This window comes from Ips typographus, linkage group LG3, assembly GCF_016097725.1.
Source record: "Ips typographus isolate SLU linkage group LG3, UJ_Ityp_2.0, whole genome shotgun sequence".
Taxonomy (NCBI): domain Eukaryota; kingdom Metazoa; phylum Arthropoda; class Insecta; order Coleoptera; family Curculionidae; genus Ips; species Ips typographus.
Window position 1 is genome coordinate 7,861,197 of NC_138424.1, and position 24,660 is coordinate 7,885,856.

The 24,660-nt window shown below is 32.8% G+C and overlaps 3 protein-coding genes across 9 annotated transcripts in view; 1 reads left to right on the forward strand and 2 right to left on the reverse strand.

Moving 5' to 3' along the window:
- The window catches only part of LOC145726793 (alpha-1A adrenergic receptor), a 59,160-nt gene extending 54,604 nt beyond the window's left edge, over positions 1-4,556 (reverse strand). For both annotated transcript variants that reach the window (XR_014177681.1, XM_081976032.1), the window contains exon 1: positions 4,267-4,556. The gene's annotated coding sequence lies outside the window, so the exon portion shown is untranslated. The remainder of the gene's footprint in view (positions 1-4,266) is intronic.
- Positions 4,557-6,520: 1,964 nt separating this feature from the next.
- LOC145726785 (uncharacterized) lies at positions 6,521-15,821 on the reverse strand. Of its 2 annotated transcripts, XM_081976016.1 has the most exons (7): positions 15,521-15,821; positions 15,283-15,464; positions 9,247-14,764; positions 9,068-9,135; positions 8,791-9,012; positions 7,086-7,311; positions 6,521-7,039 (listed from the first exon to the last, which is right to left on the reverse strand). In XM_081976016.1, the coding sequence occupies exons 1-3, from the start codon at positions 15,556-15,558 to the stop codon at positions 11,988-11,990; spliced, it is 2,997 nt and encodes a 998-aa protein (XP_081832142.1). In that variant the 5' UTR covers positions 15,559-15,821; the 3' UTR covers positions 6,521-7,039; positions 7,086-7,311; positions 8,791-9,012; positions 9,068-9,135; positions 9,247-11,987. The 2 variants fall into 2 exon arrangements, with proteins under 2 accessions (XP_081832142.1, XP_081832141.1); XM_081976015.1 differs by having other exon boundaries at positions 9,068-14,764.
- Positions 15,822-16,029: 208 nt separating this feature from the next.
- Positions 16,030-24,637, forward strand: Csp (Cysteine string protein). Of its 5 annotated transcripts, none has more exons than XM_081976059.1 (7): positions 16,030-16,250; positions 18,000-18,155; positions 18,210-18,345; positions 18,686-18,817; positions 19,214-19,270; positions 21,281-21,425; positions 21,883-24,637. In XM_081976059.1, the coding sequence occupies exons 1-7, from the start codon at positions 16,228-16,230 to the stop codon at positions 21,891-21,893; spliced, it is 660 nt and encodes a 219-aa protein (XP_081832185.1). In that variant the 5' UTR covers positions 16,030-16,227; the 3' UTR covers positions 21,894-24,637. The 5 variants fall into 5 exon arrangements, with proteins under 5 accessions (XP_081832185.1, XP_081832184.1, XP_081832182.1 ...); XM_081976058.1 differs by having other exon boundaries at positions 21,918-24,637; XM_081976056.1 differs by having other exon boundaries at positions 16,031-16,250; positions 21,281-21,449; positions 21,918-24,637.
- The last annotated feature ends 23 nt before the right edge of the window (positions 24,638-24,660 follow it).

Sequence of the window (24,660 nt, forward strand, 5' to 3'; positions counted from 1 at the left end):
TTTGGAAATGATTACAAGCTGCAATGGTTTAAAAGAGTTCTAGAAGCATTTGACAATAGATTTTAAAATGCTGTTTTCGTATTTTTTTGCACTGTTTGCCAACATACTTTGCTGCTGTCACGTCATCATAATTTTGTTTGATAATAAGTACGCTGGGAGTTAGAAAAAGCATATATGCAGTACTCTGTATACTGTATCATAAACAAAATACAGCTCAAATTAAATTTTATTTTATACAGCGTGTTTCATAAATATATTGACAACTTTTCAAAAACGCAAAACAAACATTTTTGATCTTATACATATTTGTCCCTAAAATAATTTTGTTTTTTTAACTACAGGATGTTGAAATTTGCATTAACGTTTTTTGTTTGGCTAGAAAATGTTTAAAGTACGACTACTTTTTTTAAATTTATAAGCATTATTGAGCCAACCATAATTTTGACGTCCTTGCAATCCTATTTTTGACAGACTTTACATATAGTTTTGAATTTTCCACACTTTGACCAATATTCTGAAACTCCAGATAATAGCATAATTGCAATAAAACAAAGATTGGTTGTATGCAGTGTGAAATTTAGCGTTAAAACAGCCTACCAAATACAGTTATTACACACAAAGGTTAACCAATTAGATAAAGCGTTTTATGTAACGTACATATAATACGGGTACACGCATTTGCCCCAGGGTCGCTCTTGTCAGACAATGAACAATGGATTTCTACTGAAAAAAGTGCTATAAAACCAAACGTGCATTTTCCCTACGACAAATTGATAAGAATCTACACTTATGAGTGAAAAGCGCACCCAAGAAGGAAATTGACTATAATCATAAAAATAAGTTTTCAGGCCAAATTCGACGCAGCTGAATTTCAATTAAATGCGACATACATAAACCGCAACACGTACTTATCGAAAAGTCAGTCAAAAAAAGCGTTTTATTATTCTTGTGCTCTATATCCTTGTTGGGTGAAAGTATGATAGTTTCACAAGATGTTCTAGGTCGGACATTATTTAATGTGTTACACATGTTATACAATCTTGTGCCATTTATTTACGACTATTGAGTGCGTTACGGTTAACGAATATTCTAATAAGGCAGTCATTTCTAACATGTCAATACACATTTTTCGACTCATGTAGCATATGGTATTTCCAGCAGATTTATTATTCTATTCTAACTTCCTAACACATTCCTGACAATACAAACAACTCTTTTTTCATGAAGTGTAAAACACTCCAACTATTCCATTTTAAACGACGATTATCTTGTAAAGGTACGTTAATGAGGTCGAAGCATGGGAATTCCAAGTCGAAGACAAGTGAAACCTCTAGATCCTGTATTTTTTATAGCTTCTCAGGGTTAAGATGATGATTGTAATTCACTAACGGATCAATTCTATAAAGTATTTCACACACGCTTTGTTGACTGACCATCTTCACTCATTTGGCATTGACTCATTTATTCTTATTATTGAGCTAGTATTACATACAACTTCTTTATTGTTATATTCTTATTCTTAATTTTATAGCATTAATCTTTTCTTGATTTTACGCACATTTTGAAAATAGAACAAATATTATTCTGATGGTGGTTTGAATGCTTTTGACGTACTAAAACTTGGTTTAGAGTAGAAGAGACGAAGCTTTGAAAAGAAAATTTGAAGAAAACTTTGTTCCCCATTCCTGAAGCAAAACATTTACTTTTCAGGTTGAGTTTACTGTCTGCAAAGTAAATTTCAGGGTCTTAACTTTCAAATTTCAGAAATACTGACTGAAATTGTGTTTTCTTGCATTTTAACTGACTTTTAGTTCAATCTGATTGGAATAAGGGATGTTTGTGGAAAATAGGTAGTACGTCCCTGGATTCTAGGTTGAGTTTTCCAAAGACATTAATAGTTTTCTGTCTGTAGAGCAAATTTCAGGGTCGTAACTATTAAATTTCAAAAATACTGTCTAAAATTGTGTTTTCTTGCATTTTAACTGACTTTTCTGTATTTTCAATAACTTTTAGTATAATCTGACTGAAATAAGGTTTGTTTGTGGAAAATAGGCAGTAATCCCTTGGATTTCAGGTTGAGTTTACTGTCTGCAAAGCAAATTTCAGGGTCTTAACTTTAAAATTTCAGAAATACTGACTGAAATTGTGTTTTCTTGCATTTTAACTGACTTTTAGTTCAATCTGATTGGAATAAGGGTTGTTTGTGGAAAATAGGTAGTACGCCCCTGGATTTTAGGTTGATTTTACTGTCTGCAAAGCAAATTTCAGGGTCTGAACCCACAAATTGTTGAGTTTACTGTCTGCAAAGTAAATTTCAGGGTCTTAACTTTCAAATTTCAGAAATGCTGACTGAAATTGTGTTTTCTTGCACGTTAACTGACTTTAGTTCAATCGGATTGGAATAAGGTTGTTTGTGGAAAATAGGTAGTACGCCCCTGGATTTTAGGTTGAGTTTGCAAAGCAGATTTTAGGTTGAGTTTGCAAAGCAAATTATTTTTTTTTTTTATTTTAATTCTAAAATTTCAGAAATACTGACTAAAATTGTGTTTTCTTGCATTTTAACTGACTTTTCTGTATTTTCAATAACTTTTAGTGCAATAGAGTCTTAACTCTCAAATTTAAGAAGTACTGACTGAAATTGTGTTTTCTTGAACTTTAACTGACTTTTAGTACCATCTGACTAAAATAGGGGTTGTTGGTAGGAAATAGGCAGTACGCCCCTGGATTTCAGGTTGAATTTACTGTCTTTATAGCAAATTTCAGAGCCATAACCCTCAATTTCATGACACTTGCAAAAAATTTGCTACAAAAGTTTTCCAAGCAGCTTATGCTTGAAAGATTGGTTTTCAAGAAAAGTGTTGTTAGAATGCAACAGAAATAGCTGACAATGACAGTTTCCTGTCACATTCTAGATACATTTCTCTTGATAACGTTCCTCTCTCGTCTCAAGAAGAAGAAAATATGACAAGATATATTTAAATTTCTAGTTTAAATTTTTCATCCTCTTGAGATAAAATCCTTAACAAAATCAATGAGCAAAAATTCTTACAGGAAAAATAATGTTTTTCTGGAGAAAACACCTCACAGAAGCCCAAACTTAACAACATACCACACATAACAACTTAACATATTTGAAGGAAAATAGTTAAAAACTTACACATTGTCGTTGAAAACTCTTTACTGAGGGATAATGAGCCTGTTTAGAGTTGGGTACAAATTTCGATTTAAAAAAATCTGTCGGTCAAATCAACACCAGTGACATGTGTGTCAGTGAGTCAAGACCAATATGACCATTTCATCATGACGTTGACCTCATATCCATTTTGGCACACTGACACATGTCATTATAATGGTTTGTCATGTACAGTGTGTGCAGCATTTTTGCAAATCTCATCAACACAATGTGTAGTTTGTAATTGGTAAAGCAGCTTTCAGTTTGCTGGTTTTATTTGACCAATCACAAACTACAAACAATGCTGCGATTTACACAAATGCTGCACATGTAGACTTACCATATAATATACTAGGTACTTCTGCAGTATTTGCGTAAATGTGAGCACATAGTGGGTTGTTTTTAATCACAAACTACCTACTGTGTTTTCAATACAGCTCCAAATCCAATCAGTGAGCAATCCCATAAACAGTGCTGCATTTTACGCAAATACTGCACAGGTGGGCTGAATAAATTCCTGTCAAAATTGTCATTACTAATTATTCTAATAAACAATTTAGGTACTACACTAAACCTTGACTGGTTGGGTCCACCAGGTTGTCGACAAACACTGAATTACAAACAGTTTTCAGACCTTTTGTTCTTGATAACAATAGAGAGTTTCAGAAACTATAGAATCCGGCAACTAAGTCAGCTGTCTGAACCAATGAAATTCAAGTGCAATAAACACCAGAGATTGCCTAATTCAATTAATTTATATACCTGAGTCCAAAAACATACAGAGGGAGGACGTTTTTTGATATGTGCACTTTGAGATTTCTAGACCTTCAACCCAAATACCTTATTACAACCGTTCAACTGAAGATAAATGTATATTTCAGGTTCAATTAACCCAGATAATTAAACTGGTTAGAACTTGGGACGGATTGATTAATCCTGTAATATCGCTTATGTAAATGGAACGAAAGGATGATTCACTATCACTCCAGTCATTTTAATGTAGTACACAGAATGTCACTTTTACGTATCAATAACCTTGGATGCCCTTTTTCCTCTAGGCATATGTATATAGTATAAACAAAACAAATACATACGGGATGTACTATAGTTTCTAGACCGTTCCATGCATCAACGCATTCAGAAAAAAAGCGTGACCAAATATCCTTTCGCTGCACCACATTTAGAAAACATTTTTTAAATTTTTAAAGCCACAATAAGCGACCGAAACGACAACCACGAGGGTGTAAGACATGGCGCAATTCCCGATTTAAAAATTTAGTCTGATTGAAGTACGCGACAGTACTTCAACACTACTAAACTTCAACTGAAACCCCGCTTATTACGGCCGATCGGTTTATACTCGACCAGCTTGCTATGGGTACTACCTTTACTTGAAAAGAAGTACCGAAGGGTCATTCTTTGACAACGGTTTCAAGTTACTTCATGACAGTAATGGATGTGTGCGAAAGTACCAAAGTATACAAGCCAGTCAATACACAGCTAAAGAAAGTGTAGAGGGGGTTGGTGAGTTAAGGGAGAGGTAAGTTGGGCAGAATGAGGGAGCAAAACGCGACTTGGAGAATGTCCCAACCAGTACTATTTCGTCTTTGAACTTAGGTGTATTGGCGTTTCTTCCGCTAGTCTTATTTCAGTGATTTGCACTCGGTGAGTAATAATTATGTATTGATTACTTGGCAATATAAACGTACTTTGGTTCTCTTAACAGAGATCCTTATTTATAGGCATGTTTTTATTAAAATATTAATGCAAGCTTATTTTTTGTATATTTTTAAGTTTTTTTACTTTAGTACCTGCAAATAGAAAAACCAATTGTTAACGAAAACGGATAAAAAAATAACTTTTTTGTGAAAATGTATATAAAATGTTAAGTTGAATGACCCCTAAAATAACTGAAAATGTACACGCTATAAAGACGCCCAAAGCTGGTTTAAGAATTTTTTCAGAGATACATGGACGATGCACTTTGTCCATTCAGTCACCTAAATATTGCTTAATTGAAAATGTTTTTATTAAGTGTAAATAAACCCTCCAAAAAGCTTGATTATGCAAAAATCGTATTGGAATTTATTAAAATCTACAGGTGGTCCAAAAAATCCATAATAATGTTTTGATCGTTCTACATTTTAATTCAATTTGCCGTCGTGTTGATGAAGACCCACAATTTGCAATTGAAGAAATTATTATTTTCACTAATCATGATTGATTAGCATATTATTTGAGAAAATGGTACTTAAGTAGTTTTATAAAAAAAAAATTTTTAATTCGTTAGTCAATGATCTGGTCTCTAAAACATTTTATTAATTATGGCTCATATTATGTTGCAGATTACTAGTTTTTAATAATCAATCAACTGCGCCAAAAAACACACTAAATGTCAATAAATATCTATAGTTTCCAAATAATCAATTTTAAACTTCTACACATTGTATAAGTTTGACACAAATGACAAACCCTCTTAAACTTAAAAAAGTGTGAAATTTTATTTTCAACCCATTATGCTTATTGTTGCACATATACAATACAAATTTAACAAACAGTCCTACAAGGTGTTAACACATTCACTATAAAGGGTGTTTCAAAATTAGGGTAAAGGGTGGCAAAAAGTTCATAAAACAAAAATGTGACTACGTTTTCGCAATTTTAAACATGATTTAGATATGGATACTGAGAAGGCCAAAGCTTCAACTATTTGAAATTTCCAAACGAACAGGTGAAGGTGCCTCATCGTGCACAAACCACTCAACACTCAACGTACTTTGAACACCAAGAGCACAAAAAGAATACGCAATTAACTGTTATGAAATTTTGGATATTGTGAAATATGACAAAAAGATGGTCCTACTAATCGTTTGTTAGCCACACCGATCAATCACTTGAATATAAGTATAATATATAAGTCCGAATATTGTGGAGGTCAGAAAATTGAAAGTAAAATCTCGGTTGTAAATTGTCCATTTTGAGATTTTAGTTGAGAAACCCATTGAAAAATAATACTAAAGACTTTTAAGTTTAGTCTAGATGAATGAGTGCCAAAATCAGTTTTTTTCAAACTATATCTTCCTGGTGGTTTATTTTTATTTTCTGCCCAACAAAATAACTGTAAAACTATAATAAAAAATGTGAAGAAACGATGTAGCTTTTCGCTTTCTGATATAAACCATTAACTTTCAAAACTTTTATAATATAAAGTGAATTCAATTTTGTAAGTAGGAAATGAGCTTTATTATTGATTTTCCAACTTGATCTCACAATAAAGCAACACATCATATTCAAAAAATTTGTGTTCGAATTACCAATAAAACTGTCATGATAGTTAGGCACCAAATATCAATCATTTACAGAGATAGTAATAAAATATATAATAAGTTTTATAACTTTTCCAAGTCTATATAATAATTTAATAATAATTTATCGCTAATAACTTTATAAGCTTAATTGCAAATCCTAATATAGTTTTACAATCACCCGTGCATAAAAAAATCTCTTAATAGCATATTAAACTGTTACATAATTATACGTCCATTTCAAGGTAGACGGAATTTGGATTCTATTATGTATCAATCTTCCAATCAAACTTTCTTGTATCGACATGTCAGAATATGCCAAATGCTCTCCCTGAATTGCTTATTGAAAAACGTATACAAAATGGGGTTAATCACGGAATTTGTATAATTCAAATAACTACTTAATGTTATTATTATACTGGGAATTATGATACGTGGATTGATCAGAAAGCAAAGATTTACGGCCGCATAAGGTCCCATTGCCGCTATAAAAGCAAAGGATACAATCCAGACCACCTTCAGTGCTTTCATTTCATTGTTCAAGGATCTCAGTTCATTTGTTCTGAAAGACCAAGTTATGTTAACTGGAAAAAAGCTGTTCTACTTACTTATTAGCTCCTCCAACTGATCGGATCATTCCAGAGTTGCCATTTCTTTGATTCCTGTTTAACTTGTACAAAATTGCTACTGTCCTAATAAATAAGTAGCACACTACTATGATCATAATCATTATAATCAAAGCTTCGGATATCAAGATTCCTTCAAAGAGGCTCAGACCTCCAAGGATGTCAGAACAGTAAGATGAGCTTGTTGAAGGATAATCACTGATTAAAGCTGAAATCAGTCACAAAATGAGCAACAAATCAGTCTGTCAGTCTACAGTGTTCAGTTATTAATTAAACCATATAATATCTCGATATAGATTATTTATAAATAAAATAATACTAATTTAATTGGGAAAACACGTAGCACCAGTTGCTTTATTAATATAGTTAATTACTCAATGTTTTTTCAGAATGACACTATACCAGAGCATAATTTTAAACTTGTTTTCAAAAAAAAAAACATTCTGAGAAAAAATATTTGTAATAATAATTTTAATTGGGTTTAAGCATTACTTACATAAATAAACATTTCTCGTAAATGTTAAACGGTATTTTTGTAATAATATTGTGTCATATCAGTAAAGTGTTAAGAGATGAAAGTACAAACAGACAAGTACAAAATGGCAGCAATTAATGTACTTTTAAAAGTTACAGTTTCGATTTTTGATTTTTAACAGCGTTAAGAAAAATGTTCTGGATTTTTTGAATTAAATTATGGTTTTTCCAAATTTTGAAGAAAATCATGAAAAATTCAATTTTGAAAGGACTATTTGTGCAAAATGGCGATCTTCTCTACATTTGTTAATAAGTACTAGTGACAAAACAGTCATTATCAATGAATCAAGTCATGTCAAATTAATGAAAGCTAATAAAATTGTTCATATAAACTGTATTTCATTTTGTATCAGATTTCTTCCCTTCTCTATTTGTTTCAACTCTGTATAACGGGTGATAATATGGGATTGACATGTGAAAGTAATTTTTAATATTTTTTTTATCTTTACAGTGGAAAAAAAATTTGTATAAGTTATCCCCTAAATTTTGTAGATTCTCCTGTGCACTTGGTACCAAAAATGTTTCATTTTGTTTTTATCATAATAAAGGAAGTTAAATAAAATTAAACCTGTACCATTAATCACATTTAACTACTTTCTAATTATTTACCAATTATTTACCATCGCTAAGGGATTAAAAGACACTTTAGTCACGAGGTTTATATACTATTTTATGCACTTTAGAATGCGAGAAACTAAAAATAAAAAAAATTACAAAACTAACAGTGGTTACAACGGTACTCTCGTATTACTGATAGTTGTTATTGATTGTTGTTGGCATGGTGGATTCACTTAAAATTTATTGTGCCCTGGAAGTGTTGCTATGGCATAAAACAAATGTCAATCAGTTGTTATCAAACGGTGAGTCCAGAAAAATCGTATTTTTTGAAAATGAACATTGAAGAGGCCGCCCAAGAGCCCATCGCTAGCCTTCTTCCAGAAAAATCTCGCGAGGCTTACAAAAAACAGTTTCTTGTTTACCAAAAATGGTGCGTTGAACAGAATGCAGAGAATTAAAAGGGATTAAAAGCGGGATTAAAAGTCTCTCTTTTATCCCTCAAATGAAGGATTAAAAGTGCACTTTTAATCCCTAAAGTGCATAAAGTACTATAACACCCTGGTGGTATAACGGTTTTGAACAAAATATGACTTACCAATTATTACCACAGGTATTACACTCAACAAGGACGTGAACCAAACCGCTAGAATTTTTTTGACAGTCCGTCCCTTACTCATTTTAGTCACATTTATAGGATTCTTGATGACCGAATACCTTTCTAAACTTATCAAGCAGATATGAAATGCAGAAGCGGCAGTTAGGAAGTCATCTGTAGTTACGAATAATATGCACCAATAAAACTGGGACGGCTTCAATGCTAGGTTGGAAAAACAAACAGTAAACAACAAGTTTTAGAACAAAAATTGCCTTACCAGTAAGCATCATCACACGTCTAGCCGGTAATATCATCATACTGATGAGTAAATCAGTAAAGGCCAAACTGCATAAGAACAAATTGGTCAAAGTTTGTAATGTTTTATCCAAAGCCACTGCCAGACAGACCAAAATATTCCCGGTGGTTCCCAGAATAACAAAAACAATGGTAACATACCATGGAATTTCACCTACAGGCGCTGGTGCAATATCAGGATCGTGCTGATATATTAAGTTGGAATAGTTTGAAAATTCCATTTTTTCAAGACTGCAATGCTCAATCGTGCAAAATAAAATGAAACACTTGCAAAATGCTGAACCGAGGAAGACACTGCCTTCTTAACCAGTTTACATGTAAAAGCACCGGTTTTGTAAACATATTCCGCGTTTATTGATTACCTTGATTTTACCGCATTTAGATTTATCTCACAATACTACAAACGCATTGAAACACTAATTTTCTTATACATAAATAGTTTTTAATCAATTCCATAACGCAAACGCTCTTCCTTAAAAATATAAATAATGTGATTAACTATACGATATTATCAAAAATAAATTCAATGACTCTTGCGCAATAACAAGCGGCGTGAAAAAAATAAAAACAAATTTTGCAGCGTAAAAATTATGGCCGCTCTAATATGATAGTGTTACGTGCCAAGATAACAGGACAACATTTTTAATTAAGATTTTTTCCCCTTTTCCCTTGTCACTGAAAATAATTTTAAAAATCATTATAGCACCAAAAAAAGTCAAAACAGCCAAGGTACATTTAAGGCACTCTATTTTCAAAACAAACCCTTAAAATCTTAATACAACAAAATAATAACAGAAAAAGAAACGTAAATATATTGATATGTTCCAAGGTACTTACTACTAGAATATTTTCCTATATCAAAAACTTAAAACTAAAATTAAAGTTAAACGGGTAAAATTTCAACAAAAAAAAGTACCATTATGTGTTCAACCACAAGATAATCTAAATAATATAACGTCGGCCCTATGACTAGCCTAAGTTGGTAACAGATAACTTAAAGAACAGCGTGAGAAACTTGGCAAATTTGCTTCAGGGCTTAAAAAACTTAAGTTATTTCCGTAAATTTTAAAGTGGGCAACCTGTAAACTTCCTTGATGCATTGACCTTTTATTGCCAAATTTGCATTTAGAGTGGGAGAAACACAGCTGTTTTATCAGTCACCAAAAATTTAAAACCAGTTTTTACAAAATTATGTGACTTTTCAGACAAATGTTAATTTTTTTATATCTTTCATGAAATACCAGACTTATTGCATAAATGCAGGCTTTTAATAAACAAAAGTAAGTCTGGTATTTAATAAAAGATATAAAAAATAAACTTGTGAAGTTAACTGTATTTTAAACTAAACTTACCATTATCTGTCCTATAGATTTTATTTTTATTAATAATAAATACAAACTTTAGTGTAACTTCAGGCTTTTATGAGGATTTTATACTGCTCATGAAGTTTTTCGCCATGTACTTATAACCTAGTTTTTAAATGAAGCACCCTGTATTAAATTGCAAACTACTAAACTCTCATATGGTACTATAGGTATGTATACATACATGATACTAGCAATATTCAATTCTCAAAAATTTTCAACAAAATGGCGACTTAAAATATGTCTTTAAATACAGGGTAGCACATGTGTATGATATTATCTAGAATTCTGACAAAACCAATGTTTTCTCTATTTTGAGTAGTAAAAAAGCGACAGGGAGGATTATTTTTAAATTTTAAACATTTGTAAAATCAAGTGTTAAACAGTAATAAATAAAAAACAATAAAATGTATAAAGATGTTTTTTATGTATGTTTAAATTAAAAATAATTAAGGTCTATTGGACCATCAGACATAATAGGCTAATTTTGGCGACAATGTTTACTAGAGTATTATCTCATCTCTAGAGTATATCTCATTTTACCTGTGATTTGATCCAGGGTTAAAATTAAAATTATGCAAAGCAGATTATAATGGGATTTGTTTACATAAATAATTATATTTGTTTGAAACGATCCTACTAAATATCCCATTACTTTTACATGAATAATCATTGACTTCCACTTCTTGTATCAGGTCATTTTTAAATATTGAATCGGGTGGTACCAGCCCAAACATTCTTTTTTATGCCAAACGAATAAAAAGAAAAGGCAACTTTTAGCAGTGAAAACCACATTCCTGCTCATCCACTTCGCATTTTATATGATATTGTAGTATGCAAATTTACGGAATTGCTTAACATTTAAGTAAAGAAAATCAAATGGTAAAACCTTCGTGCAGTAAAATGAGGTCGTCTTCACTTGAAGCCATAAGAGGAATTACAAAAGAAAGCAAATAATGATTATTACTGATTAAGAAATAGATAAGGTTAAAAAATATATGTTGCTGCAAGATAGTAATAAAAATAAAGAATATCAAACACACCTTAACTCTCTCCGCGACTTCCTTCTGAATTTCCTTAACCAAGCCTTTATCTAAACTGAAACTAGACTTTCTTTTGTGCATACAAAACATGGTTTAATCCTGGTAAAAAAATTTCTTGTATTTTACACACAAAAAGCGTAATGTTAGTATTTATCACTTTTGAACCCTTTTTATTTTAATATAAACTCTAAAACCCCCTTAACTTTGGATGACTTAATATATTGTATAAATAACCTTTCGTTAAATGAATCCAGCCGAAAAGCAAACTTGCCAAACTAACTAGCAAAACACATCCTAAACAACCTGTAAATATTTACATAACAATACGTCCAACTAAAAATGTCAACCAGAAAAAGAGTCTTAAGGAAAATACTGATGAAACCAAACTACTTCACAATAAAAATTATGATGACTTACAACAGTAAGTAGAAGTACTAATTATTAGCTGTCATAAGCTGAGGCAATCAGGTAACTTTTAAGTGTCCTTTTTGTTTTTCTTGAACACTAGCGACGTGGATTTACTGCCCTTCATTCCGACGTTGTACGTTTCAGTTTTGTACACTCGCACCTCGTTAATATTCACGTGCACCACTTTGTGAGTGTGCAACTGGCTTTTAACGTTGGTCTCGAAATCGCACGTGTCACACTTGTAGGAACACTTTTTCTTTGACGTGTCGGTACTTTGGTCTAGGCCGTGGCAGTTTAGGATGTGCTTCTGCAATTCTATTTTGTAGTCCACGCGTAAAGGACAGAACGGACAGGAAAACATAGTGTCCTTTTGGTTGTCTTGGTGCCGTTTGCTCCAATGTCGCAACATCCTTGATTTACCGCAACTTTTAAATTGACAAGACTTGCAATCGTACCAGGTTGACTTCCCGTCTGTTTTGACAGTGTACTGGTCTGTGTTTGCCGGACATTGGTGTGCCATCAAAGCAGCAACGCTCCCAAACAAACCCTTGCACTTTTCACATTTGGTTGTGTCTTCGGTATGTATTTTTTTGTGTTGGACTAGTACCTCTTTGGAGGGAGTAGAGTAATCGCAAGTTTCGCAAATAAACATCACATTGCTACTAGAAATGTTGGTTGTTCCGAAAACGCTGTGAATTATTTCAATTTGGTCATCTGGTGGACTGGTCTTTTTGACATTGTGGGTGAGAACATGAGCCTTGATTTGGTACTGGTATTTTGCAGTTTCAGGACAAATTAGGCACTTATAAGTTTGGTTCCCACCCAGTTCAGTCTTGATAAACATCTGACAACTTTCGTTGTTTGTATCAGTGTCATCGAATTGTCTTAAACCCTCAGGAGTCACCTCCAGCTGGTGTCTTTTGACACAGTGGCTGATCATGTTGATGATCGAAGAGCGGAAATCGCACCGGGGGCAGTTAAACAAGGAACAGTCACTTCCTTGGTGACTGGTCATGTAATGTTCGTGAAATTGCTTGAAATCTCTAGTTTTAAAAGAGCAGTACTCGCAGTTGTGATTGTCAGGCAGCTGCCCTGGATTGTGGGTCCCCACATGTTGCCTCAGCTCAAGGATTTCGGTAGTAGTAAAAGTACAGTAACCACACTTATACAAAGTAGTACTGGAAACATGAACGGTTCGCCGATGTTTTCCTACGCTTTGTTTAGTTGACTTGAAGTCACACTGAGGACATTTAACTATTGGATTATTCAAAACAGTATGTTGGCGCAAATGCACATCTAAGTGTTTCTTTTTTTGGGTTGTATAGGAGCAGAAATGACATTTTAAAGAAATATTAGGATTTCTCTCACATCGACTGTTGCTATGCATGGCTTTTAGTTGAGTTGGTAGCTTCACACCGCAAAACTTACACTTGTACAAGTACGAGTTATGTTTGTTACTCGAATGAAAAAATAAACTTCTGTAACTGCTGGCTTTGAATGAGCAATATCGGCATTTCATTGGACCATCGCTAGTTTTACACTTTAACGAATGTTCCTTCAGTCTCAGAGGATTCTCTGTATTGAAGTTGCAATTGATGCAGTTTAAAACTTTCTTTGGACTTGCGCTACCTGCTTTATGCTGTCTAGATTTGTGAAAAGTGAGACAGGGACTGGGTGCCTCATAGTCACACTGGTCACATTTTGTTAATGGAAGATTCCTGAGCTCATGCAACTCTAGATGCTTTTTAAGCACTTTTTTATGCAAAGTTGAAAAAGAACAATACTGACACTGATGATGTATTGATAAATCCTTTTCCTTTTTTATTTCCTTCTTTATTGGTTTAAAAACTTTTTGTTGCTGAGATTGTAGAAGCAACCTCCTCCTTTTCTTTATATATTTAGATCCCTCACACTTATTGAAATGGTCTTCAATCAGATGGTTGGGTACAATTTTTAGGCATTTAGTGCATCGCTGAGTAGCATTCAAATGAATTTTTACTGAGTGAAGCATTAAAGATCGATCACTTTTGCCTTTAAAAGAACAATAAATGCAATTAAATGTATCAAACTTAGCAGAAACTGGTTTCTTTAATTTAGTTTTTGGAATCTTGGACTCAGGAATTTCTTCTTTCACCTTTTGTTCAGGAACTGAATCCTCTTTACTCTCACCCTTTTTAGAACTCTTATCACGCTTGAATAAACTTCGTAGTGTGGGCTTATCATAATGCTCCACCTCCTTAGGAACACAAATAGACTGATGGTGTTTTTTTAATTGAAGTGGTATCAATTTATGGCAACGTTCGCACGGTTTTGTGTACTTTTTATGGGAGTTATTTATATGTACTGTCAAAGATCCCCTGTTGCCCCCAACAAAGCCACAATGCTGACAGTGAAGTTCTGCAGGAAAATTTGATCTTATATGTCTCAAGGTGTGTTTCTGTAATGCTTTACGTACTTTGCACTCAAAGCTGCAATGTTTACACTTAAACACTTTGCCTTTACCTACAGAAGATTTTCTACTATTAGGCTTACTTGTTGAATCAGTTTGGTGTTGAATCAAAGCAAAATGAGTATCAGTAGAAAACTCATTCTGGCCACAATTAAATAGAACTTTATTATGTAAATCACTTAGCTGGTCTGGGTCTGAAACTTCAGGTTCTGTAGTGTCTATGTCTTCGTCAGATACAGTTTCTACATGGGTGATTACAATGGAGGAAAGTGGGTCAAAATCCATATGGTCTTCTTCACTGTTTGCATTGTAATTGGTAGTCTCAGGAAAATCAACCTGGTCACAATAATTAGGCAAATGATTTGGGACTAGTGGATCTTCAACCTTCATTGCTCCTAATAAATAATGATTTAGTATTACAATCAAAAACACAAAAAAGAAAATTCAATAATAACTTTTAACAATAATGTAGTCAAATGGTAAAATTGCAATGACAGTTGATCATTTTATAACTGGAGAGAATAAACTTACCCTGCTTAAGTATTATTTAAAGAAAATCACTTATTTCATATACAATACAAGCAAAAAATGGTAATTTTTTTGAAATTGTCTTTGTTTTGAATTTTGATTGACTGAATTGTTGATGTATGATTGCCCTTAATTGTTATGACCATAAGCCACCATTTTTTGTTCTCCTATCTGACCTGTGTTGAAGAAAAATATGATCATAATTTGATTTAAAATAGGATAATTATCTAATAAAACCTCCAACAGGTACAAAACTGAAAAAAGTAAACTATATGCAAAAAGTGAATAATATGCAAATCTACACTCTACAGGTTGTTTTCTTAAATAGCAATACAAGCTTATAAATCCAGCTTAACATTGATACTGTGTAATTATTTATTCTTACCTGTACATTCTGCTGCAGGATCATCAGAATAGTCTCTTGGTTCTTCTTTGATTTTTACTGTTTGAGGTAAACATCCATTTTCCTCTAAATAAATCATTTCTGGTATGTCTTTATATTCGAGCATATTTGCAGAGCTTGCACTCTCTGCAGCTGACTCCATCTCGACTTTGGTATTTGCTGTGCTGCAAGAGAAAAGTTTTATTAATTAAGAAAAACATTAAATCTAATTTTACGTTACTTTATAAGGTCTGACGTCTCCATTTTTCGGTCAACCATCAAGTCTAGTTGTTTTTCAGTTTATTCTTGAATTGAATGGGTTGGTTGTACTTTTGTAGAAAAGTTGGAGAAACACATAACCTCAATAACAAGTAAATGGTACAATACGTTTTGCATAATTGTTTAGCTCAATTATTATTCTAAACATTATTCCAATCAGTTTATAGGTAAAAATAGTGAGATTGCTACATTAAATATAACAATTTTTGTAATAAAAATAAAAAATGAAAACAAGTGATAACTCAAACAAAAAAACCAAAATTAAATGTCTTCTGTCAAAACGGCAAAACAAACTCAAAAGCTCTGCCAAATGTGTAATAATATCAAGTCAGATGACCGGCAAGCGTAGGCGTTATGTAAAGTCAGCTGACCACATTTAGTTGAACGTTGGTGAATGGAGCTTTTTATTTGTTTTGTTGGCTGCGTTGTGTTGACAATTGCAAATTTCACTTTCTTTTTGACAAGGTTGACATTAATCAGTTTGACGTTTGCCCATTGGAAATGGGGATTTCTCCGAATTCTCATATCATTACAATCTTTACAATTTGAAATCACAATTTCTGTAAATAACATGCCATCCCTTTGGTGAAAGACTACAGTGTTGTGTAAATACGGTTCCGATTGTTCAATTCATGATTGTTTAGTTAATTGATTAATCAAACTGCCATTATGGACGCAAAACGCAAGTTATCGTAAGTATATGAAACAGTTTGAGCCCTTTCTGCAGGAGCCAAATATTCTACTAACCATCCCGGCACTCCCCGCAGACTTTTAATCTCTTTGTTAGGGATGCTTGTTGTGTTTATACACCCACGTAATGTCCTTGATGATTGTTAAAAAAAGGGATTTGGTGAATTTGGTTATTTATAATCTTTATTACCTACAATATGAGTCAAATTGCCAGCTCATAAATCTATCTTTGGGGTTTCTAACCAACTTTTATCAAACTTTCCTTATTTTATGTTGGGTTTTTTTGTAATGTAATTTTTGGACATATATCCATTCACCTGTAGAAGACCTTGCACATCCTTAAAATATTGTTATTGTTTATTTACTAAGAGAGTATATTTGACAAGGGGTTGGCTTCAGGGTAGTCAAAGAACTTGATAATATGTTTTATAAGATATTAAAGTTAAGTGTCAATAACTAAGAAACTAAGTAGGTCATAAAACTAAAAACATTGTTTTCCCAAAAAAGGGTAAGAAAATTGGTCAAGGCAAAACAATAATAATTGATAAAAGAATGAAACATGTTTTGAAAAGCAATGTAATTTGTCATCACAGGAGATCTATCTGATATTAGATTTAAAACAGATGCACAAATACAGATCGGTAACACTGAAAGGTAAAATTTCAAAAAATCTACAATATTTTGGAATAACATATAAACATGGACACATTTTAAATGTTTTACCCTTTTGTGACAATCAGGAATACACACTGTGAGGTGAGACACAAGATGGCAATGAATTGAGGCTGTTTTTTCTTATGGAATGATTATGTTTCAATTTTCTGTCTCACCCATTAATTTTGATCACATTTCATGTAACATGTTGTATAGTTAATTTGAACAGTTTTGCAGCTATTTAATTATTAAAGAAAACTTTGCTTGAAATAAATGGCTGTCTAGATCACCAGATTTGAGGCCTCTAGATTATTTTCTATGGGGTCAGTTAAAAAATAAGGTATATGCAACAAAACTAGCAAATTTAAATGATTTAAGAAGAATTGTATGAAAAGCCTTATAACAGGTGACATGTTATAAAAGATTATTGAAAATTTTTATTTTAATTTAGCTCATTGTCAGACAATTTAAGGGGCACATTTTCAGCATTTAATGGGATAATTTACTTGATTGTAGTTTTCTTTAATAATAATAATAATAATAGCTGCCAAACTATTCAAGTTAACCATACAACATGTTGTCTAAAATGTAAAAAGTAATCAGAATGAGGCAACAAATAAGAAAATGTCACTGAAACATAGTCTTTCCATAAGAAAAAACATAACTTCAATTCATATCCATATTGTGGCTCATTCTGTATATTCTTGAATGTCACATTGAATGTTTTTTCATAAGTTGTATATGTATATGTATATATTATACTCACACTGTATAAAGATTCAGTACTACATAGTCCCAAAGGTAGTGTGTTGTTTTCAAGTGAATAATAAGAAATTTTAGTTAAATAAAGCAATTTTTATAGTCTAAAAGTCTTTAAGTCCTTGAAAAGTAATTTAGACTGACCAGAAATGCAGGTAGGAAATAACAAAAATTAGCAAAATTGCATGAAAAAAAGCAAAAAGGATAATTCTAAAATGTGGGAATTTCAAGAGTGATAGAGACAAAGTAAATGAACACTTTATGTATAGTATATTTTAACACACATTAACTAAATTTAACAACTATCAGAAGTTGATTTTGGTATCTGATTGTTTCAGCACACAAGGAGACTCTTTGTATGAACTTTTAGCTCTACCCAAAACAGCCTCAGCTGATGAAGTAAAAAAAACTTACCGACGTTTGGCCTTAAAGTATCACCCAGACAAGAACCCCAATAATCCAGAAGCTGCTGAAAAATTCAAGGAAGTTAATAGGTAACTTTTATCTGCTTTTTACTCACTCAATATCCTAATAAGGTTTTATTTCAGAGCTCATTCAATTTTAAGTGACCCTACCAAACGAAATATCTATGACAATTACGGGTCATTGGGGCTGTATATTGCTGAACAGTTTGGGGAAGAAAATGTCAACGCCTATTTTGTGGTTACCTCAACTTGGTGTAAGGTAAGGAAATCCAAACATTCTTTCTCTATTATTTTAATCTCAGTGTTGACTTTTATTTCTTGAATCTGACCTGTCTTATCTAAACAAAAGATAAACCAGCTAATCAGTAAACACTCTGGACTTTTGTGTATATTTATTACAGTCTAAGTATAATAGTGGAAACATGTACGTGCTAACCAGAACAGGAAGGTAAAATGCCTAAGGGTTGCAGCCCCACAGCTTTAGTGTCTTACATTGAAAGTTTCCCTCTATTAGGATGTAAATTGGATGTAGGTTAATTAAGTTTTAGTTACTACCTCATAAAGTTCCAGAGTGATTTTAATTTGAGGGTGTTTTTCAGGCCTTATTCGTGATATGTGGTATAGTAACCGGATGTTACTGTTGCTGCTGCCTGTGTTGCTGTTGCAACTTTTGCTGCGGCAAGTGCAAACCAAAGCCGGCAGAAGACAGTGGTGACTACCACACATTAAATGTAAGTTTTTAGTGTTGTTTGCTTGCTTTTTTTATGGGAAATATTGCCTGCTCGCTTTTGTGTTTTGCTTCTCTGCAGTAAACAGTTAATGAGGTAAGTGGCTTTGTGTTTTGCAAGTATTTTGGAGCCTGGATCAGGGAATAACAGCAGCAGGTAAATCCAGTCAGTCACTTACTCATTTTTTATCTTAGTTTTTTCATTCCTCTTAAAGTGTTGGTAATGAATGTTTGTTAAGGGTGGTTAAGGGCTGTACATGAATGTTTTTTTATGTCTGTGTGTTAAAAAAATACAATCAACTTGTGGTTTTGGATCAAATAAAGTAATGTAGATTTTTTTTTTCATTATTTTTTTTTTGTTTGGAGAGTTAGTGAGTTCTCACTGTAGTGATGTTTTCAGCGGGAGGGAGGGCCAAGCTCAGGTCAACCAGTGAGCATACAACCGCGTAAATCACCGGTAAGTGTGTTTATGTTTTGATGTTTTTTTTTCCTATTTTGGGAGGTTTTCATGTACCTATAGTTTTTTTTTTAAGCTCAATTTCTGGGTTGTTTAAGTTATAGTGTGTGGTTGCATAAGTAGCAAGTGCTTATTTTCGAAAATCGGCTAAAATACTGTTCATAATGATGTTCTTGACTCTTCATTAAGTTTAGGGACATCAAGTAATAATTTATTTGAAATCTTCAGTGGCTGAATATTTTATGAGTTACACAGTTATTTAAGTTAACTGTAAAATCAATTTTATTTATTAACCGCCTATTTCTTTAATCTTTTGCTCTTAATTTCACTATAGATAAATTTGAAAATGAAGTCTTGAGTCCTAAGAGTGAGAGGCAGAAAAATGTCGAAAATAATAATACGGGGTGCTCAAAAAATAGCCTCAAAAAGTCAGTTATAAAAAGGAAGGAAAGTCAAGTTTATTACATGGAATACACTTTTTTATTCCTTGTCTAAACTTAGTGCAAGTTTGTTATGCTACTTATTTGAAAAATTGATACTTGTCGAAATAATTTCAAATAAATGAATTTCTATGTTACATGAGCGCAAGACAGTTTTGCTTGAATTACCAAAGTAGGTGATGCATGTCGTGTTTGATACTTTTAAGGCGGCAAACTTGACGTCACGATGACATCATTGAACAAACTAATATTGTGGCCATCTGTCAAAATACATCATTGTGACGTCAAATTCGCGCAGCTATGCAGGCACAGCCTACTTTACCATTAGTACTTGACATCTTAGACGTTTATGGGATAAGAGAAAAATCGTTTAATGGTGATTATTTCAAAAAGTATCAGTTTTTCAAATAAGTAACATAATACAAACTTACTCTTATTTTAGACGGGGAACAAAATAAATAAAATAAAAATAGGGGTGGTGTTCCATTTGAAAAAAATGATTTTTGGTCTTTTTGACCACCTCGAATCGTTTTTGACGTTTTTTACATGTTTGACACGACTCAAAAACCATGCAAAAACGTTTTTTGATATGCAATTGAAATTAGGTATTGCAAATATCAAATTTCATATAAAATGGTAAATATCTCAGAAACGAATTCAGATAGGCGTATGACATTACATATAGGTATACAGGGTGTCTAAAAAGTCTGGAATATTGCAAATATCTCGAAAACTGCTGATTTTATTTTTCTCAAAATTTGCGTCTTGTTAAAGTAAATAACAGCGCATGACGTGAGGGTGAAATGAGGTTCGCAAGTATACAGGGTCAGTCACAAAGTATACCAACTTTCTTAATTCAAACCTAACACACTGTGTATTACTTCAGATTTTAAGAGTACTCATAAAGGCCAATTCAACGATCTACAGTATTGCTACTTTATTCTTAGTATTAGTCAATTTTATTTGAGGAAATTATGAAAACACTTAAACGTTAAGTAAATTAATTAAAACTAGCCCATTCAAAAACAAAAAAAAAAAAAAAAAAAAAAAAATTAACACCATTTTAAGTAATAGGAAAATTTGCCAATTAATTTAACATTATATTGACGTTAGCTGTCATTGTTACACCTATCATTGTTATAGGTAGGTACAAAAAAAAAAAAAAAAAAATCGTATATCGTTGAATTGGCCTTTATAAGTACTCTTAAAATCTGAAGTAATATACAGTGTGTTAAAATAAAACAATATACAAGGTGTTGCATTTAAATTAGTTTGAAACTAAAAAAAATAAAAAAAAGTCTTCTATTTAATTTTTGATGTGTTAACTTTCTAGCAAAATTGTAATTATTAATTAGTGAAAAGTCCCTGGTTGCACAATTGTGAATGAAAGTCGTCAGTCAAGGCAGATTGCCCACACTTAACTCATCCATTTTCAAAAAGTTATTTTGTCACTTTTAGCACGTATTTTACAACAAATACGTGCAGTATTTGTTTTTTATACAATTCTCTTTTTGCAATATTTTTTTTGTTAAATTATATGCCATTTTGGCTGATTGTAAACCAATTTCAGGACGATGGTAGTGACGAAGAGAGGGCAGGTTCCGGATCGCCGCCAGTCACCAGTCAGCCGTCGCCCAAAAAGGGGCCAGGCAATATGGCGTTTGCTATGCCAGCTCCCAGTGCTGCAGCAGGAGAAAGCGCCGCCTTAAATCAAGGTGACGTACCAGTTTATACTCCCGGTAAGTGCACTTTTTATTAATGCTTGCTGCCGAGTGCACAGTGTTAAAAAAATTTATGGAGAAAAACTGTTGATGTTTGACATTTTTTAAATTGACAAATTGTGGTACTGAAAATATTTGTTTAATTGCAATATTAAAAAACTGATAAATTGACAGCTGCTTTTGGCAAAAATGTCGTTTAAGTGGTCATAAGACACAAATGTAAACAACTGTTTTTCTCTATCAAGTGCACTTTGTGTTGCTTTAATTGCCTACTAATGACATTTATACACTATACACTTCTGAGTCAATGTTGATTAACACCCCGTACGTGATTCCTAGGGCTGTTTGTGTTTTTTCCCCGCTTTTTTTTTGTGGGCGTTTGCCAATTGTCTACTAACCGAGCTTATCCCATCAACATAGCGACTACAACATAACTCTCTCTTATTTCTAGATTTAAAGTAAGCACGTCGACGTTTTAAATTGCAGATATGCGCGGCCAAGCTAATTGGTGAACGACATCATACTACGCAACTATTGATTAGGTACTATTATTATATTTATTAAAGTTTTGACACCCTTTTGCCTAGTCGGAAACGGACCTTTTTCCCCCGTATTCTGGGGGTGGTCACGTGAAATGTTTTTTTAGTTTCTTTCGTCGATTGTAATAATACTACTTTATACCTTACTTGTTTCAGTGTATATGTATATTTATTGTAAGCTGCAGTTTTTTTTAGGAAATACAATGATTTTTAGGGCCTCTGACTAGAGCAAATCGGTTTAGCTTTGCAATTACAAGTGCACGCGGTTGTATTAGTTTAATTCCGTGTAAATAAAGCGGTTTTCATTAACCAAATAATTGGCACATCACTTTGATGGCTCTTGTTGTAACTGGTATTATTTACAGTGTTGACAGGAAGGCGGTAGCGAAGATTAACCGGTATTAATTAGTTGTTTAGGTTGCGATGTTTGTAGCTTGTCTTTGCTACGTGTGTTCCTTATTGTAAATTATTTTTTATTACCACTTTATCCGGTTGACGACTGTATGCATATCGCCATTGCTTTGAAACATGTTGCAAAGTCTATAAATTTTAGAATCAAAAAATATATAAATTGTGAAATGTACTGCAAATATTATTGGTTAGCTCTAGGGGCAATTACACTAATCTCAGGTTAAGTTTAACCTATAAATGTGGTTCAGTAATAGTGACCAGTATACAGAATTATTCTCAACGAAGTTACTTAAAAAAGCGTAAAAGGATAACAAAATATGTTGGTTTGATTAACAGCGGGCTGTACGTGCACTAACTCGTTTTGGTCGGTACCTTTAGAGTAAACTTAACCCAGATCCTCATTGTATCGAGTCAAGTTTGACATGTTATGACTTCCTAAGTAGATTTTATGGCAGGTACACTTTATCCTACAATATGCTGTTTTGCAGTCATGCAGATAGATGTGAACATTTGTAGTGCATACATTCTTAGAAGAACCAGAAAATATTCAGGAACTGCTTCAATAAAAAAAAAGAAACAATCGTCAGTACTTGAGCTTGGGCAACACTAAGGGCCGATTGCACCGACATATTTAGAGGCACCCTAGGCTAAGTTTTAATCTGACTGTGACGTTTTGCACCTGATCTGTCACAGTCAAATCAAAACTTAACCTAGCCTAGGTGAACCCTAGGGTGTCCTTAATTACGTCGGTGTAATTTGCCATAAGTTATAAAATTGAAAATTGAGGGGTCCATACTAACATCACATATACCCTGATTATTAAAACTGTAGTTGCACGTCATCAAGGTGAAAATGGGGTGGCGTTGTCAATGTTATAAAAAACGAACTAAAATTGAAGAATATTATTTTTCTTTCAAATGTGATATTGCATTTGCAGAAAGGTCTGTGGTTTTTACTGTTTTAATTAAACCTTTGGGGTATTGAGAGTGAGGGAAGCTTAGTTTAAGAGACCCTGAGTTGAGGGTTTTGAGATCTGATGTGTTTTACTCGGCATTTGTGTATAAACTTTGAGTAATAATGAAGACATTATTTGCGTAGATTTTTAACAATTCAATGATTTTTGTATTGGTTGAATAAGCTTACTCTTGCTAGTAAATGATAATACTTAGCTTTAGTACAGACTCATTTTTAGATCAATCTGTAGATGTAAGCTTTACACAAAAATCTAACAGAATAAAGTTGTTTGAAACCAGTATTGGACGGTTTTGTCATAAGAGACAGCTACGTGGCAGGTTGTGGGAATGTTGTTTGTCCACAAGTAAACCGTTTAATGACCACAGGAACGTAAAATAGGATCACCAGTTACAAAAAAATATCAGCGTATTCGACGTCAAACTTTGACACTTAAACGATCGGTTGAGATAATCGGTGATCCGAATTGGCCTTTCAAGAAAAGAGATACTCCCTCTGCTGATCAGTTTTGAAAACAGTTTCGGGCATTCCAGCTGTCATTTCTCCGTTTGTTTACGTTGATTTTGGCATATTTTGGTTAGGAATTTAGCGAGAGAATGAAGTGACAGTGTCATATTATTTATAATGTTAGGTTAGGAACGTGTTGCCTGATTTTAGTTCAAATGGCGCTGCGATCTTAACTTGAAACGCCAATAGTTCGGTAGCAAGAAAAACAGACGACAACATTGCGCACTATTGCCAACATATTTTAAGGTGCGTAATTTTGCAATGTTATTGTTCAATAAGTTTGGTTTGCAATAAAATCACCTGTGTTATGACGTGCATCTAAAGTTATAATAATCAGGGTATAGTATATTGTGTCTGTGCTGGCTATGGATAAGTCGTAATAGCTCGTTTTAGTGGATACTCCCATATTGATATAAAAAGCTAACTAGGTAATAAAGAATTATTGTCATTTACGTAAAATCTACATATTTTGACATTATACGCACCTATTTTGTTTGAAACGAGTTACGATTCACCCTGTATAGTTGCTCGATTAAAAATTCGAATTTTTTATTATCTCAATATTTTCAACGAACTACATCTATTGTATAGAAGTGTCCCATTCCACTGAAATTATTAATTATTGTATTTATTGGATATTCTTGTTAAATATTGTATCTATTTAAATTAGACAGGTAATTTACTATTTTAACTTGTAGTTAGTTTTAATCAATTACTAGCAACTAGCAGATACTACATATTCAAAAAAAAAATGGAAATAAACGATATTCATTATTGCATTTGGCTATTACTTAATTTTA